Raw genomic sequence first — 19,397 nt, 5'->3', positions numbered from 1 at the left:
TTGGCCCATTAAATACACTCTGAATTGCCATAAAAATCCAACAAACTCACTTTATGTATATAATAAATTAATATCTTCAATAATAAATATATACACATACATATTATATACATATTTTCCAAAATTACCCGCTTTGATGTCAAATCCATTAAAACTAGTAAGTTATAACTAAGGCCACTCTACAATCCACCTGGAAATATCGGGTCTTGACACTGTCTTGAATTCATTTGGCAATTTTAGAAGGGATTGAGCTTGCTGTTTGATAAATGAGGCTTTTAAGACTAAAATATTAAGGAAAAATGAACTTGTTTGACTTGAGAGTAGTGAATTATGATTAAAGGCTGTGTTATAGCTTGCATTTGTTCACTTTTTTTCAAAATTTGAAGAGTTAAGATTAAGAAAACTAACTCTCGTGTCAAAACTATTTCTTTATGAACCTTGTTAAGTGTTGAAGTATAATCTGAACCTAGCATTAGTTATTTGAGGTTAAAACTGTGAATCGTTTTTTTTTTTTTTTTTTTGTCTATCATTGATCATTAAGTCTACCTGACTAATAGGCCACCAAAAATGTTAAAAGTAGAATTTAAAACCACTTATGTGTAAATTGTGTGTTCTGTGATTCATTTGAATGTTTATTTTGACTTTTCACCGAAATGAATCCTTCTGAAGAGTAAAACTTAGTCTAAAAAAATAGGGTTTTAATAAACAAAATTACTTGGCAAGACATTTAGGATTAAAACAAGTCCGGGAGGTGAAAGTGCCACTTTTAAAAGATCTAATTCTCTTTGTTTAGACTGAATTGTTTTGACTTAGAGCGATAAGGTATTTCTGATAGTTTAAGAGTGTATTGGATTTTGAAAGTTCAAAACTGATTTACATGAAAGAAGAGATTATGTGACTGTGTAAACTGGATTAAATTACTTGCTTGTTTGCCCATCTTACCTCTTTCCCTTTTGACTGTCTTTGTGACCTTTAAAATTTGGAAATTTGTCTGAAATATGATTGAAAAGGTGTTAAGTATAAGGATTAGGAACCTGTTTTCTGGAAAATTGGTTATAGGAGTTTGAGAACAAGACTTTAAATATTTTTTGGAAAACTGAAACTACATTTGTTTTTTTTGTTTTTTTTACTTGGTTGTTTTATCTTTTCTTGGCTAATGTATGAGCCCCTGTTTGAACCTCAATAATATTGATGTCACGACCCAAATCACGGATCATGCGGGCACCCATACTAACCCCACTTGGTGGGCGAACTCTTCCCCTAACTACCTCAATTTGATACAACATGCGGAATAACCATATGTAAACACACTCCGACAGTTTAAATATTAAAACTAATGTGGAACAAATACGTTTATTATGAGAAATTCCCAAAACCTGGTCTAGACTTATACAAGAGCTTCTAAGAAGTTTACAACTTAAAGTAAATAACAGACTTAAACTGGATACGACTTCTGTTTAAGGATAAGTAACAACATAAATCTAAGAAGAGACTCTGGGTTGCAAGATCTCGAATAGCTAACCCAAACGCCTCTGACGAATGCCTCGAAACGGTCACAAGACTTCGAACATCACCTGAAAACAACTCTACACTCCGCGAGGAGTGTAGCAAGAGTAGTATGAGCACAACACAAGGCTCGTAGGTATCATAGGCCGACAATGGTTAGTTCACGCATATAAACAAGAAGCAACTAACAAGTAAGCAGATAAGTGATCAAACACAGTCACAACTCTAGAAAATATGGAAGTCTTACAGTAATGATAGTCACAAGGGATTTCAATATCTCATGTTATAAGCCTAGGTGGAAATCTCTAAACCTCGAGCCCATCAAGCCTCTAAAATAAATACTTACAAACAACCACAACTCAATAATTCACGTATCAAGAATCAATCAGAGAATGTGTCATGCAATGACATGAATAACAATTCAAATGGAGTGCAATGCAGTGCAGTGCTATGCAAATGCTATGAAATGCAGTAGTTACCTCTCACACTCCACTCTCGTACTCACATGCTAATGCAATGCCTCATAGTCATGACCCATGGGAGACCCGCGATGTCCATGTACCACTCGTGCTCTCCGGCAGAAATCTCGGAGGCTATCAATTACTCTCAATCTCCGGCAAAGACCTCGGAGTATCTCAATCACTCTCAATCTCCGGCAAGGACCTCGGAGTCTCTCAATCACTCTCAATCTCCGGCAAAGACCTCGGAGTCTCTCAATCACTCAGCTCACCATCAGGACAACATAAGAGTAATATGGAAGAATGCCATGCATGATATCAGTCTTAACAACATCACCAATATGCAATCAACAAGTACAAGTCATATTATTGTTCGCGGCTCAATCATCAATATTACCCTTCCTTTTCATGAGATGAGTGAGCTAGTATGTGACAGAGATACAACTAGGTGATAATCACATCAAATAACACATGGAATATGGGATGTATGTCTCGCATGATATCAACCTCAATAATCACCGCAATTTTTGGTTCCACAGATTAATACTATGAAATACAATTCAATATACAGTTTCTTAGTAATGACCTTCCTCTTCCATGTGAGGAGTGAGATAACAAGAGAGAGAGAGACAATTATATCAAGTACGTGAAATCACAACCATGGCGACAAGCCCACATAACAATATCGCAATAATGGCGACAAGCCCACCTAACAGTATCACAACAATGGCGACAAGCCCACATAATAGCTGACAATACCAACCTAGATGGAATTCACCTCCACGCTATGCCCGAAGGCCTATCATACTTTCCCCGTCAATCACTACTATCTACATACATTTCGCTAACCGAAGTCTAGACATAGAGTAAGCCGTAACCTACCTCAAAGTCGAACGGGCGCCACGAACTGGTCCACTTGAGCCTTTCCCCTCCGAATAGCTTCCAAACGATCAAAGTCTATCAATTAATTAATCTGCATTAGATTACGAAGCTAATGATACCCATAAACGCACCACGAAAAGTGATCTCGGCTCACAAGGGCAAAAATGAAATTTCATTGGAAAAAAAAAAACATTCCACCCATAGCCTAAGGGTCATATATCCAGAAAATTAGCCAATTTTGTCTATAAATGGACTCTATCATTAATTCTCATTTTTTTAAGATTAGGGCTCGAAACCTTCAATTATCCCAAAACTCAAATACCATGAATTTAAAGGTGTTCATATAATACGATACACCTAACATTCAATTACATATACCCATTATATATAAAAACTGAAATTTGCATCATGATTAACATAAGAAAATTCTCATAACCAGAAGCCAAATATGAGCAGTGGATTTCTATCTAGCACTCAACGTACAGTGGTCATTAACCTAGCATCCCTACCATCATTATTTCCCAATGAATAACCCACACCATTGCATTATTACTAAACCATTATAACTCATAATCATTACCCCTCATCATCTCCTCATTAGCACAATTATTACGTAATGATTAATCACATAAGTGAACACCAAGAATTAATGTAAAAGAACTCTACCTGATGGCTCTAATATTTTTGGTCCACGAAGTAAATTAGTACATTCAATGGTTGCCGCCATTGCTATGTCAAAGTGCTTCCTTGTCTCTTTTCCTGATCTTTTCCTACGCGTCACTGTTCGTCAACCAAACAATTGTCTTGAACAATGCTTAACTTCTCTAATCCAAAAAAATAACTTCTTGTGATTTACATAGTACAAAAAAAAAAATACTAATATTTTGTGTACTCCTTATACCCCTCAATCAAATAAGGCTAGAGAATAAATCAAATAGTAGCCATTTATTTAGCTACTAGCGTCGTCGTCGTATTCCACTCCCCAAGTCCTGTAGCCCTTCCTTTGTTTCCTCCTTTAGGTTAACAATAATAATTTTCTTGTTTTCCAACCATCATACTAACTCCTACCACTTCTTTAGACGTCACTAAGGAAATAATGGGCTTGGCCCATTAAATACACTCTGAATTGCCATAAAAATCCAACAAACTCACTTTATGTATATAATAAATTAATATCTTCAATAATAATTATGTACACATACATATTATATACACATTTTCCAAAATTACCCGCTTTGATGTGAAACCCATTAAAACTAGTAAGTTATAACTAAGGCAATAACTCTACAATCCACTTGGAAATATCGGGTCTTATTTCTTCCCGTGGCCATCCTTTCACAATAGTTAGACATATTAAATGTAACACCGACTTAATTGTCAAAAACCAACCAAAGGAACTCTAAAATTAGCCCCATCAATTTCTACCGGTAATTAATAATATTTCAAATCTAATGAGATCTTCAGGTAGCCAAATCAGAGCATACTTTCCCAAAATAAATAATTTATCCAAATAATTAAATGCCGAAATTTCCAACGTGAAACCTTCTCCCAAAGTGAACCAAATGACATCCATTTGACTTCAATTTTTTCAAGCAAGTCAAAAACTCCGAGATGGAACGTACGGGAAGTGTATTTTGGGGAAAAGAAGCTTAAAACTCAAAACGACCAGATGGGTCGTTACAATTGATGAGATTCCTTTCTTTGAACCTTGTCTGAATTGGTACACTTAACTGGTTAGGGAATGGATATGAGGTTGTTATAATTGTACTCTTCTCTTTTCCTTTTCTTGATGAATATTACTATGTCTATGAGTATAACCTCTTTATGATCATCTAAGTCTAGACTTATAATTGAAACTACTGCCCATGTTCACCTGGTTTATATTTGAAACTATTTGAAATCTGTACAAGATGTCTTTGTCTGAAAATTGACTTCTAGGACTAGGTGTAGCGTTCATTTGATCCTACTAGTTTAATAAGATAATTGGAAAACAAGTTGAGATTTGAAATATTATTTAAAGGCCTTTGAATGCCTCACAGAATCAGACATTGTTGGGTTGCTTTTAACTTGTCTTAATCTATGTTTGGAGACCCTATCTGTGCATCACTTTAAACTTGCCAACCTCTTTGTGTTTTTGGGAAAAAATGTAGGTTGGAACCTTTGTATTTAGCCTTGGTCTAAGACCTGTTAACTGTCAAAATGAATTTTTCAAAAACCTGTTGAAGTTTGATTTGAAAAATCTGAAAACTGAAAACTGTATTGAGACTAACTTGGTACTGTTTCATCCTGCTTGAATCTGTAATATGTTGGTGGCAGTTTTAGGTGGTGATTCATCTCTATGCTACCTTCTTACATCAACTCCTCTTCAAAAATGTTAAACTTGGCCAATGTGTAACTTGTTTGCCTAAAATTGTTTGTTATTCCCTCTTGAATTAGTTGAGTCACTCTGTGACACATTTGTTGATAGCTGGCTTTAAAACTGTGTGTAATAGAGAACTTAAGACTGTTTGTTTGGTCCTAATTGATAACTAAATACCTGAGTTTGGAATGTGACATTGCTGGGTAGATTTGAAGTCTTCTATGTGATCTAAATGTGGTGTTTGAGAGTTGATATTAGCTGAGTATATAGTGTATATTGAGGTGTATAGAGGGTATGCCCTTCATGTGTTTTGCTCTCTATTTCAGTGAGTATATCAGTGGTATATCGTGTATATCATAATCTGACACTTAGAAAATTTTAAGGAGAGGATAAGTTTGGGCCACAATTCTGGGTCTGCCCTTAGTATTGGTGATCTGATAATTGTTACCTTTAGCCGCTGATGGGTTTTTGCATAAATTATCCGCTATTTTTTAGTATAATAATTGTGGGCTTGGCCCAAAAGTATTGTAATTCATTTTTGGGCTGTATAATAATTGTAGGCTTTAATTTTACTACTCGAGTTTAATTTGCAGATGTATTCTAATGTTATGTATACCTCTTTTTCATCCATGACCACCCAAACACTTGTTGGTGGGCCCTAACGGGGCCCACTAGCTTATCTAAATCGAGTCTACCAACTTGGAGCATACGTTTGGACCCGAGGATTACCCCATATGCATAACACATTCTTATTGGGCTTGGTCGGCCCAATTCCTTATCTCTTTACTTACGAATTTTATGTTTCAAATTTGAGCATCTATTTTATTTATTGGAACCCTTTTAAAATTTATCATGAATTTAGAGTTGCCAAAACCATTTTTAAGCTATAAAATTGATTTTTGATAAAGGTCAACGTGCAAATGATTTTTTTTTTAGACTAGAACTGCCTTATGGATAAAATATGAACATTCTTTAAATGCAAATCATGATTTTGGACAAAAACAACTTGACAAATTTTATGGACATTTGAGACAAAAAATGATTATGGACTGTGCATATGGACACTTGGACAAAAATTGGACTTGGACTATTTTTTGGAATAATTTGGACTAAAAGGATAAAAATCTAAAAAATGTAAAATATGGATAATAATAGCATGCCAAAAAATGATTTTATAAAACTTAAACTAAAAAACCTTTTTCTAAACTCGAGTGAGCTTACGCAGTGTTCTACTTAGGTTAACGCTTTCGGGTTTTAACCTAGATATTCTAGTCCGAAACCCAAAACGCCCAATTTTGGGCAAAACTTTACCACTTTTATATTTGAAAGTGTTGTATTTTGCATGAATGACTAACCTTTTATTACGGAAATCTAAAACAAAAGCAGTTTTTATCAAAAATAATTTATATTCACAAGGCATACTATTAGAACCTGTAGGTCAACCGTATTTTACGGATCCTTAATACCGGGATGCCTAACACCTTCCCCATACTTTGGTATAGATTGGCTTCTTTTAAAATTTAACCGTTTTAAATGAACCCTTTCGAACTAGTTTCCCTAACTTACCTATAAGTTAGGTGCGACTCTAAAACGATGTCCATTTAGAGCACCATCCACGTAGGAGTTTAATTTTTTCCTTTTTCTCAGTACAATTGGCAACCATACTTTCCCAGGACACTTTCCTTTTTAAATGAGGCTAGTGCAAATACGAATCGGAAAAAATACGACCCGCTACAAAATGAAGTAGGCAGATTCAGGCTAAGAACAATATACAAGTCTCAGGTTAGGGTATTTAAGAACAAGAGAACAACAAGCCTTATAAACCAAATTCCTCATGAACATCTCAGTTTATCTACATTGTGTCATCAAGATTATATGATCAAAGTACTGGAGCTATCATAATTCTAAACAAAGTCATCACAGCAATCACCAGAGGTCCTTTAGATCATTAAGCATCACTGATCATATTAAGAGTGCATACAATCAAATAACATTTCACAGACTCCTAGTTTAGGGACACTTATGTCAAACAACTCACATAGTCTAAACCAGTACTCAAACAGTCATTCTGAGTCAATCATTTGATTAGCTAAGTCAGATTTCCACATAAGTATGATAGTAGGATAAACAATTTGATTTCTAGTGCATATTAAGGCAAGAATTATATCTAAATAAGCTAATTCCTACTTAATGCCTATCATAAGCAACTCCCTAACAGAACATGACACATTCATACCTAAATAAGAACTACAAACTACAAACTCAAAAAGCAAAAACAAGATAAAAGGTTACCTTTTTTTTGTGCAGCCGTGAACAAGAATGGATTTGGAGCCTTTGTGCTTCCAATTCTCACATTCCAGCACACAAGAGAAAAAGTAAATAAATATTTGGACTAGAAGACTCCACTTAGCAGTTAAGTCTTTAAATTTTTTTAACTAAAGCTCAGAATTTCGAGTTTTGTTCACTCAAAGTTCAAGCTATGAATGTTCAAACTTTTTTTTTTTTAGTGAGGGTTGGGGTTCTATTTATAGAACCCCAAAATTTATAAAAATGAACAAACCAACGATGTGGGACAAACTAGTTTTCCGAGAAATTAACCCTTGCAAACATTATCTACGGCCTAGATTGACTCAAACCATCAATGAATGGTCAGATATGAGTCCTGTTGAACTCGATCCGACCCATTCACCTTCAACTAATGAGGTTTGAGTAAATACGAACACAATACAACAAATAAAACAGAAAAGATCAACCTTTTGACTCAGTAATTCAAAAGAAAAGGGTGATTACCGCGTTTGGGAGAGATTCGAGTGAAAACAAAACTTGAAATTGATTGTTTCATAAAAATGATTATGCAAAAGCTGTGCATTTTCTGGGCTCTCTGCATTTTTACCATTTTTAGATGAAAGAGAGGGGGAGAATATAGGCGGCGGGTAGGGTTTAGCATATAAGAGGAAAATAGAGAAGGGGTTGGGGGTAGGGGTGGTTTGGTACGCGTGTTTGTAAAATAAGGGAGTATAAGTTTGTATACCCCTCCCTTATTGCTGATTAATCTTGGGTCAGGTCGGTCCATTATTGGACTGGGCATGGTCCAATTTTAAAGACGCGAACATGGCCCTTTTTTTCCATGTATATCATATGTGTATATTCATGTATATTGGGTGTATATACGCGTATAGGGGTAGGACGATTAAATTAAGAAAACAGACAAGCACTTTACACAACCAATTATTGTCCATACTATTTAATTATAAACAAATTAGGACGTAATTAATTTTAAAAACGACTAATAAGTTCAATTTTGCAAGCATAGCCTTAATTGATTTTTAAATCCAATTTGATTGTTTCAATTATGACCCTATTTGGCTAATTGCAATAATGTCCCTAATTGGTCTTAAACTAATCAATTATCTCAATCATGGGCTTATTTATCTAAATTAGCCAATTAAAGCTAGATTTGCACTAATGACCTCAATTGATTTGCCAATGAGTTTGGTCATTTCAATTAAGGTCACTTAAGGGCTAATTTTGCACAAATAACCCCAATTGTCTTAAACCATGAATTGGCTAATTCAATTGTGGCCACAATGTAAACAATTAAATGACTAAATATTAATTTTGCAATAATGTCCCTCTAATTGATTAATTAGCCTAATTAAGCACTAAAAACAATTTATTAATTTCAAACAATTATGCAAACACATAGAATTAGAGATTGAGGGGTAAAAAGGATCAATTCTTTTAATCACTCAGATTCCTTGGATTCAAAGGGGATAAATCATTTGTCAATTTGACGTATTAACAATTTAGCAATTAAGTAAATAATTATTCGGAATTGTTTTGCTTTTGATAATTTCTAGTAAAATATTTCATAAATGTCATAAAATAACAATTAATAACTAAATAATTTACAATGTCATAAAATCACTTTAACAATTTAAAGGAGTAAAATTTTGACCTGAACAATTTTATAAAAAATCAATTAAACCCTTTAAGATGCATGACTCATTTTATTTATTATCCAAAGACCCTGAATAATTAAAATAAACTATGGGAGATAAAAAATTAGATATCAATAGGTATTATTATAAATTAACAAGAAAATCCATAACCACTTGTACTTTCTGTATAAATTACATAGTATATACTATTTAACAAATCACATCATATAATTTAGACATTGATTCCTATTGGAACATCTTTTGCATTAACCTTCACTTGATTTACGCCCAAAATTAAATAGAAGAATCCTGCTACGTTAGAACTATGTTTGGTATCACGCATTTGGAACAAGCCATGTAATAATCGCAGTAATTGTCAGTTTATCGTTAAATGATTTGTATATAAAAATAGTAAAATTATCAAATTGAAAAAATCACAACTATATTTGGTATGAAATCAAGCACAATTAATTAAGTATATCATAATCCCACTAATATGCCAATTTGTTAAGAAAATGATTTGGCTTCAGTTACCAAAATGGGTTGGTTTAATTTTAATAATATAAAAACCAATTAAATTGGTTTGATTTTGATTTTGAAAAAGAAAAACAAAATCCAAGCCAAACTATTAACACCCCTAATTGTGAGAAACATTTAACGTATTTTTTTCCGTACTTGTTTAGTGTAGTAGTCTTACATGATATAAAGCCTTTTACTTCACATAGTAATATTAGTACTTATAATAGTAATGCAAGTTAATAAAATATTAGACATGTGTTTTCAATACATTACCTTGTATGTTGTTGTAAAAGCTATATTTATTAATATGATGATTTGGGTAGTTTAGGCAAAGTTTTAAAACATTTCTGTTAAAAAGTAAGTAGTTTTCTTTCTTTCCTTTTTAATATGAATTTAATACTTTTCTTACAACCTTCAATATTGGTTAAGATAAAATAAAATCATAAAATTTATCACTAAAAAATTTTTGGCCTCGAAATTTTAGTTGTATAAAGCCTTTAGCCAATCATAGGTATGACTAAAATTAACAGGGAAAAGCACATAACTATACAATTCCCAGAAGCCTCATACACAATATACGCTAATTATGAAAATTGTATATACCATCCAAGTACTAATTATATTGTACTGTATATTATATTGAGTCAAAATTGACTCTGATCCATATTTAAAATCAACGAGTTATAAGGGATCTTATCCCTGAAAGAATGGCTTAATTATAGAAACAAATCATTAGTAATCAAAAGCCAATTCCTCGAAACAATGTACCTTGCACAACACAAATCTTCAAAGTAAGGAAGATTGAAATATACATTGCAAAATTATATAGCAATTCAAATTATATATTTATTAGATTCAAAATTAGATAATCATTTTAAGATAGAAGTATTCAATACATTTAAAACAATATTCATAATAACAAGTAATTTTCATTTGCGATATTAATAATATGCTGTTTATATAATCTAAGATAATATTCAATTGTAAGCTATAGTGGGCAAGTTGAAATTATAGCTCATCTCACGTCCATGTTTACGTGTTGATGAATTTGAATTTGACGAGAAAGGTAAGGTAACTATATTACATTCCTTAAAATATTAGGATTTTGGAATAGATAATAATATTTGATAGGGTAATATACTAATGATATTTGAAAACATAAAAATGGATATATAAAATAATTATGGCTACTAAGTGAAAGTTAAAATCGCATTTCTATAGGTCATACCAAATAGATTTCTCTCAATTGAGAATGGATGTCAGACGAGGAAAGGACCTAAAATCCTTCTATTCTTTCTATTAAAAAGTCTAATTAACATGATTGCTTTAACCGGTTGTCAGGTCGTTCGCAGTTTTGTAAAAATCAATTCAACCCTAAAATTGAATCAAATCAATTAAATAAACCGACATCGCCCATCACACTATGGGAGCTGACCATGCCAGAAGTCGTTACCTTAATTGCAAGGAGGGGTATGCCAAAGGCAGGGCTAGTGACTTAATCGTTGTTTGGTTTTAAATTTAAGAAAACCGATAATATTTGGTTTGGTTTGGTTTGATTTTATTAAAAACAAACCGAAGAAAAACATAATCAAACGAATAAATTTTTTACACAAATTTTATTATATATATATATATATATATATATATATATATATATATATATACATTATATTAATTTTTATAAATAATCTTAAATAATCTATATACTTTTGATGAAAATTTTGTTTATCTCTAATAAACTAATGAACTTTGCACCTAAGGCGCATTTCTTAAAAGAAAGTCATGAATCCAAACTTTATTCAAAGAAAAAACTATATATTTTTTGTAATATTTTTTATAATCTTTATTCACTTGATTAAAGCTTATAGTTCTTAACACATTTTTTCCATAATCCAAGAAAATTGTAGTCATCACAATAAAAGGTTAATAGAGGATTATAAGTTGAAAAATGATGGAAAATTATTTTTTAATTGTAGAAGAAAATATGAAAGAGAGAAATACCATTAGGCTTCTTAAAACAGAAAATCCGAATCAAACCGACAACAACCAAACTGATGGATGTGAATTATATTTGGTTTAATTTTAATAATTAAAAAATAGTTTGCATTGGTTTGGATTTGGTTTTAACCAAAATCCGACTCAAATCGAACCATGAACACCCCTATCTGTTGTCACTGAAGAGGGTATAATAAATTATCTTATAAATTAATAAGAAAATCTTTAACCACTTGTACTTAGCAAATCCACATCATATCATTAAGATATTAATTCCTATTACTACTTTATTGGGTTAATACATAAAAAAAAAAAAACCTAACGTATAGCCAGATTAATTATGACGCATCCAACCTTTGCGGGCGACCTATTACCCCCCCCCCCCCCCCCAGTCTTAATTTTTCAGTATTTTAGTACCATTTTCTGACTGACGTCACTGACACATCACCGACACGTCACTGACACGTCACTGTCAGTGACTCGCCATAATTATTTTTTTTGCCATGTCAGTCGAAAATGGTACTAAAATACTGAAAAATTAAGACTGGGGAGGTAATAGGTCACCCGCAAAGATTGAGTGCGTCATAATTAATCTGGCTATACGTTGGGTTTTTTTTTTATGTATTTACCCCTACTTTATTAGAACAATTTTGAATTATAATCACTTGATTGACAGACCAAAATTAAACGGTAGAACTTATTTCGTTGGAACTATATTTGGTATAAATTCATGCATATTAGAGTAAACCATATTTTAATTCTAATGATTGTCAATTTGTTATATTTGTCTTCAGATGTCAAAATGGTAAAATTATTAAGTTCAGTAAATCATAACTATACTTGGCATGAAATCATGCATAATTGGAGCAAGTCATACATAATCCTACTATAGCCAATTTGTTAAAAAAATGATTTGGCTTCAGATACCAAAATGGTATGACAATCAAATCCAAAAATCACACAATTGCATATCAAATCCAAAAATCACACAATTGCATGATAAATACCCCTCTAACTATATATTTCTAAAGATAAAAAATAAAAAAATAAAAAAAAGTACCAGAACAATGGGAAAACTCACTTTCTTCATCCCTCTCTTTACCCTCTTTTTGTCACATTTTGTGGCTTCAAGCCTTGCAAAGAGGCAAGGTGATGTTCTTGGCAAATTTTACAAGGCTAAGCAAAAGAAAGATTTAGCTATTGACAAGAGTTATTTTAAGGCAGCCCTTGAGAATGTAGAATTGGACAAAGTTATTCTTCCACAAGAGGGACTTAAAGAAAAAGATTGGATCGAAAAATTGCCTGGACAACCAACAGTGAAGTTCCAACAGTATGGTGGCTATGTTACAGTCAACGAATCTGCTGGTCGTGCCTTGTATTATTACTTTAGTGAAGCAGAGAATTCCAAATCATTGCCTTTGCTTCTTTGGCTTAATGGAGGTATATATAACATCTTTATTGTGTTTAAAGTGTTTTGCTATATACTTTTGAGATAAACCTTTCTCATTGACATGTATAGTTTTATTGAATTACATACTTCTGGTTCCGCCAGGCCTAAAACATATTTGTGCATGTGTGAATATCACATGTAAATAAATAGCATTCAAATTATTTAAGCAGGGGTGAGAAAAATATTACTATTCATGAGAAGGGTATTTTCTGATGTTCAAAAGTGACTTAGTTCACTTGTGGACGAAAGTTCTTTTTCAAACCACTATACTATTAATTTTGTAATTTCATATCATTTGCTCCAAAGAACACTAAGATCTTTTTTATCAATACACTATAGGATTACTAATATTGTGATTAAATCTTGAATATAATTGTTTATTCATACACCAACCAAACATCAGAAAATATATTCCTTCATACCAAGCAATATGTACTGAGGTGTACGATGTTCCGGGACCATGTACACACCTATAGCTTTATCAAACTCCTTTTCTCCTTATATATATAGCATATGTTTGCTCCGACTTTTGAAAACTAATGTCGCATTTGTGTTGGATTCTTACAAAGTAAACTACAATTACAAGATGCGATAATCACCAGGTGATAGTTTTAAAGGGTCAAAGCATCATATTTTATACACTCTAAAAAGTACTGGATCTGATTATGTATAACTATACTTAAAATTCTGTTAATCCTTTCTGCAGGTCCTGGCTGTTCTTCTATTGCATATGGGGCCATGGAGGAACTTGGACCATTTAGAGTTAACAGTGATGGAAAAACATTACACAGGAATCATTATGCCTGGAACCTTGGTAATTAAAATTCCTTTTATGTGTAACTTTTCAAATTAATGTTTGGAAAGAAATTCAGAAATTCTCATTGCTAATTAATTCTACTATCGAATTAGCTGCAAATGTGTTGTTCTTGGAGTCTCCTGCTGGAGTAGGATTTTCTTATTCAAATACAAGCAGTGACCTCAAAACAAGTGGAGATCGAAGAACTGCTAATGATAATGTAGTATTCTTACTCAATTGGCTAGAGAGATTTCCAGAGTACAAGAATAGAGATTTTTACATTTCTGGTGAGAGCTATGCTGGGCATTATGTACCTCAGTTGGCACATGCAATTCTTCACCATAACAATCTTGCCAACAAGACTCTTATCAATCTAAAAGGAATCATTGTAAGTTCTCTAATTTAATTAGTGAGTTACAGCTGTCAGTGTACATAAGTTAAATCCTACAAATTACAAGTTCCATGCCACTGACGGGTGATTAAAAATTGCAGATTGGGAATGCAGTGATCAATGAATGGACAGATTTCTTAGGAAATTATGAATACTTTGCTTCTCATGCCCTAATTTCAGATGAAACTTACCTTGACATCCATAAATATTGTTACTCTGATAATACCTACAATAAGCCAAAGTGCTATAGCGCGCTTGAAGTTGCAGACAACAATACCTACAATCTTGACATCTACAACATTTATTTTCCCCTTTGCCATAATGGCAATCTCACCAAATACCCTAAAATATCCTCAGTAAGTTGAATAATTCTACATTCACAAATTCTATCCCGTATAAGATAGTAGAAATGTGGTATTGTATTAACGTGTTATTTTATGTAGCCATTGGAGTTTGACCCCTGCTCGGACAAATACGTACATGCTTACATGAACAGGCGGGATGTTCAAAATGCACTTCATGCCAATGTTACCAATATCCAATATGATTGGGAAGCATGCAGGTAATTATCACCCAACACATTCCCAAATTAAATATCTCAACATTTTTCAAGTTAAATTAGATTGTATTGCTTCAATTATTTACTACATGTTCAATTCCCAATTTTCGTTAGTCTTCAATTGCTCAGGAAATGAGCAAATCTTAACAGATAATATCAATTGAATATTTTCTTTTAGTGTTTTCTTTTTTGTCAGTTCTAACAATTTCTTTTTTTTTTTTAGAGATCCACTCAGTAACAATTGGACAGACAGCGCGGCAACTGTAATTCCTCTGCTCAAGGAGTCTTTGGCAAAGGGTGTTCGAGTATGGATTTTTAGGTAATTTTATTCCCCATTATTCATTATAGTATATATTTTTTTTTCTTTCTGGGATCGTATATATCCTGTATATAGAGGGCTTGATTACAAATATTTAACTTATATTTGTATTTGGAAATTAAAATGCAGTGGTGATACAGATGGAAGGGTGCCTGTAACTTCTACAAAGAGATCCATACAGGCAATGAACCTTACAGTTGACAAACCTTGGCGCTCTTGGTTGTATGAAGGAGAGGTAAAACAAAAAAAAATTGCTCATCAAACAACTTTTGCTGACCACCCTTTCTTACTAATTCTACTGATTTTCTATTTGAAAATTGACATAAAACTTAATTTTATATTTCGCAATGTTTTAACTTCTATATTGAAATAACGATTAAGGAAAAATAAATTAATTATTTTGTTTGGATATATTGCAGGTTGGAGGATATGTTGAAACATATGAAGGAGGTCTAACATTTGCAACAGTAAGAGGGGCAGGACATGAAGTTCCAAGTTACCAACCTGCTAGAGCCCTTTCCCTTATTTCTCACTTCCTTTTTGGCACACTACCCCCTGGAGATTTTTAGAGGAGCTAATCTAGCAAATCCTTTTGTGTAATTAAGTTATTATTAATCATTTCATGAGCGTTATTTGACAAAGTTTAATATAATAGAACTTGATCACTTGAGCTACCTTATGACATCTGTCTCTCTCTCTCATTATTTTTTACGTTTTGCTTCTTCTTTGAATCCTCTTGTTTTGGAATCAAACCTGCACCTTAAAGTGATAGGCAATCTGCAAATTAGTTGAGGTATTGCATTTATAGAAATGTATAAAGTTTAAAACATGTTGATATTCGTTAAGACATGATGCATTAAAAGTGCTTAATTAGTTGAGGTAATGCATTTATAGTAATGTTAGTAAAAGATCACAATGGCACACTTACTTCTAATCAACCAATGTGTGAGTAAAAGTGAAGATTGTCACGCTTAATCTTGAAACGACGGAAGAACAAGAATATTTAGGCCTAAAACATAGCCAACCGTACGTCAAAAGTTTAGCATCAGGGCAACTGGCATTGTCAACACTGAAGACTAAATACTACTCCCTCCATCCCAAAAAGATTGTTTTAGTTTGACTTGACACGGAATTTAAGAAATAAAGAAAGACTTTGAAATATGTGGTCCAAAACAAGTCTTAGATATTTGTATGGTTGTAGATTATGTTATAAAGTTAAAATTGTTTTCAAATATAAAAATGTGTGAATCTTTTTGGGACAAACTAATAAGAAAAGTAATACAATCTTTTTAGAACGGAGAGAGTACTAATAAACACTGAAAGTAGAGCATGGCGTCATAAACAATACTAAGTGTAAAGAAATTAAAGCAAATATTGATATAACTACAAAGGATATAGTATTAGATAGGAGGGAAAAGGGTCAAAAATACCCCTCTACTTTGGGAAAAGGGTTAAAAATATCCTTCATTATAAATTTGGATCAAAAATATCTCTCCGGTCATTAAAGTTTTCAAGTATAATCTTGTCTTAATGGAAATTCCCAAATAACTCGATTTCATTTTTAAACTCGCTTCATTTAAACCCGACTCAACTAAATAAAAAACCCATATGGGTTACCCACTCCTGTGCCTAGTGGCTCCAAATATAGGATTCGGGAATAAGTAGGTCGCATATGAGTTTTTAATGCAGTTGGATCGTATTTAAATGGAGCGGGTTTAAAAATGAAATCAGGTTTTTTTGGGGGATTTGGGATTTCCGTTAAGAGGGGTATATTTGAAAACATTAATAACGGCAGGGATATTTTTTACCCAAATTTATAACGAAAGATATTTTTAACTCTTTTTCCAAAATAGAGGGGCATTTTTAACCTTTTCCCTTGATAAGAAGATGCATCAATATATAGGAGAAGAATCAAATGAAGAAGTACAACAAGCTTGCTACCCAAGACCTGGAGTTTGAAAAGGAGGAGGAAACCAAAGAGCAGAAAAGTTCTAGTACTAGTTATTTCTATTTATTTCCAATGCCAATTACATTTTAAAGAAATTTCACCGAGTATCTTTTATGGGCTGGTGCCGGAACTTGTGCTCGTCTCACCCTCCGTCATCTTCTTCATATGTGTTGCATAAAGGGAAAAGGGTCAAAAAAATCCTTCTATTTTTTTTTAATGGCAAAAAATATTTTCCGAACTAATTTTGGGTCATTTATGTTTCTGCTGTTATGAATAACAAATATATTCTTCATTTGAAGGAAATTCTTAAATTAATTCAAATGACCCGATTTCCTAAAAAATAACCCATTCTCCTATTTTACCCGCCCGACGCACTTCCTAAAATAACTCATTCTTCCTTTTCTCTCATATTTTCTCCTCCAGCTATTTAGTTGTTGACTGATTCAAAAGTTAGTGTCATGTTTTAGGAGTTATAATTTTTATGTTTCAGTTAAGTCATCTTGGAGTCCTAATTATGTTGAAATTAGTTAGGTAATGGGGTTAACTCTTTTAGCCATTACTTCAGGTCATAGGTTACTGATAAGTTACTGCTCTATTTATCTGCTTAGTTGGTTGTTTTACAGTACTAATTATTTAAAGGTATGTACTGGTTGTTTCCAAAATAATAGTCAATTGTTTCCGTCATTCTTTGCTTTCCTTTCTAAGGGAAAAGCTTGAACAGAATTTCTATTCAAATAATGAATAACAAATTTATAAATTATATATGTTTGACAAAGATGAAATTTAAAATGTTTTCTGGTTTCGAAAACCACTTCTTAATCTTCTTTCTTGTTATATTTGATGGAATCGACGGCTTGAGAGTTGGAGGAGAAATATATGAGAGAGAAGGAAGAATGGGTTATTTTAGGAGGTGGGTCGGAGCGGGTAAAATAGGAGAATGGATTATTTTTTATGAAATCGGGTTATTTGATCAATTTGGGGATTCCTGTCAAATGAATGGTATATTTGTTAACTTTCATAACAGCATGGGAATAAATGAGTCAAAATTAGTTCGAAGGATATTTTTAGCCATTAAAACAAAGTAGAGGGATATTTTTGACCCTTTTCTCTCGTGTAAAATTGAAGACATATTTCTTATTGTTGTAAAATCAACCTAAAAGAGTTAGTACAATATATCAAAAGATGAGCAAGAACAATAAAGTGACAAAGAGAAGAGAGAATTTTTTATTTCATTCAAGTAACCAACTGTGTTCAAGTCTATAACCATTACATTCAATCCTACTATTTATAGAAATACATTGAGAACATCAAAGAGTGTGTCATAAACATGTGTAATAACATCTGGGGGTTATAGAAATAAAGTGTGGAAGTTGTGGTCATGAAGTAATGGGAGTTACTTCTACAAGAGTTATGAAGATGGAGAAGGTGAGACATAATGGTGAAGAGTAGTGGGGGGGGGGGACTACATGGACATCCACACTAATATATTTCATAACACTCCCCCTTAGATATCCATAGATGATGTGCCTTGTTAAAACCTTACTAGGAAAAATCCAGTGAGCAAAAATCCTAGTGAAGGAAAAAGAGTACACATCTCTTGTAATACGCATTGCTTGCTGCCTCATTAAAAACCTCGCAAGGAAAACCCAGTGGGACAAAACCTCGGCTAAGGGAAAATAGTAAAACGCGTATTATACTCTCTTTGATTAAAATACTACTTAATTCTTGGAGACGACGCATCCAAATCTTGTATACCGGCTTCTCAAATGTCGAGGTTGGTAATGCTTTAGTGTACACATCCGTCAAATTATCAATCGAGTGTATTTGTTGAATATCTACTTTACCTTTCTATTGAAGATTATGTCTGGAAAAGAACTTTGACGAAATGTGTTGTATTTTGTCTCCTTTGTTATATCCTTCTTTCAATTGAGCTATGCAAAGCTTCGTACAATATTGTTGAAATCTTCATTTCCAAATAAACATCATACTATTGCAAAATGTGCTGAATTATTGTTCTCAGCTGGACACATTCCTAACTTACTTTGTAAATAGCTATCACCTTGGCATGACTTGAATAATTATCAATAATTGACTGCCATATAGAACGTCATAATGTGGCAATATCTTACATGCAAATCAGTATCTTGCTTGAAGAACAAACTTCATGTAATAATAAAAACAATGCCCTGTATTTTACATAACCAACAAAATCTTGATAATATTTGTTAGGATAAAAAAATCTATATTAATAATTTCATTTGTTGTATGCCGTAC

The 19,397-nt window shown here is 32.7% G+C and overlaps 1 protein-coding gene across 1 annotated transcript; it reads left to right on the top strand.

The window, feature by feature from the left end:
• The first annotated feature begins 12,448 nt into the window (after positions 1-12,448).
• LOC132644806 (serine carboxypeptidase-like 40) lies at positions 12,449-15,819 on the top strand. The gene is made up of 8 exons (XM_060361419.1): positions 12,449-13,106; positions 13,790-13,924; positions 14,020-14,294; positions 14,399-14,653; positions 14,741-14,859; positions 15,080-15,175; positions 15,305-15,410; positions 15,595-15,819. The coding sequence occupies exons 1-8, from the start codon at positions 12,569-12,571 to the stop codon at positions 15,742-15,744; spliced, it is 1,674 nt and encodes a 557-aa protein (XP_060217402.1). The 5' UTR covers positions 12,449-12,568; the 3' UTR covers positions 15,745-15,819.
• Positions 15,820-19,397: the final 3,578 nt, after the last annotated feature.

Source organism: Lycium barbarum, chromosome 6 (assembly GCF_019175385.1).
Source record: "Lycium barbarum isolate Lr01 chromosome 6, ASM1917538v2, whole genome shotgun sequence".
In the NCBI taxonomy this organism is placed as follows: domain Eukaryota; kingdom Viridiplantae; phylum Streptophyta; class Magnoliopsida; order Solanales; family Solanaceae; genus Lycium; species Lycium barbarum.
This window is presented reverse-complemented; position numbering and strand designations above follow the sequence as displayed.

Excerpts from the sequence above, each read along its gene's own strand:
- LOC132644806 (XM_060361419.1), top strand. The coding sequence starts at position 12,569 with ATGATTTGGCTTCAGATACCAAAATGGTATGACAATCAAATCCAAAAA. Across the intron at positions 14,295-14,398 it reads TCAATCTAAAAGGAATCATT|ATTGGGAATGCAGTGATCAA; the intron begins GTAAGTTCTCTA and ends TAAAAATTGCAG. Across the intron at positions 14,654-14,740 it reads AATACCCTAAAATATCCTCA|CCATTGGAGTTTGACCCCTG; the intron begins GTAAGTTGAATA and ends TATTTTATGTAG.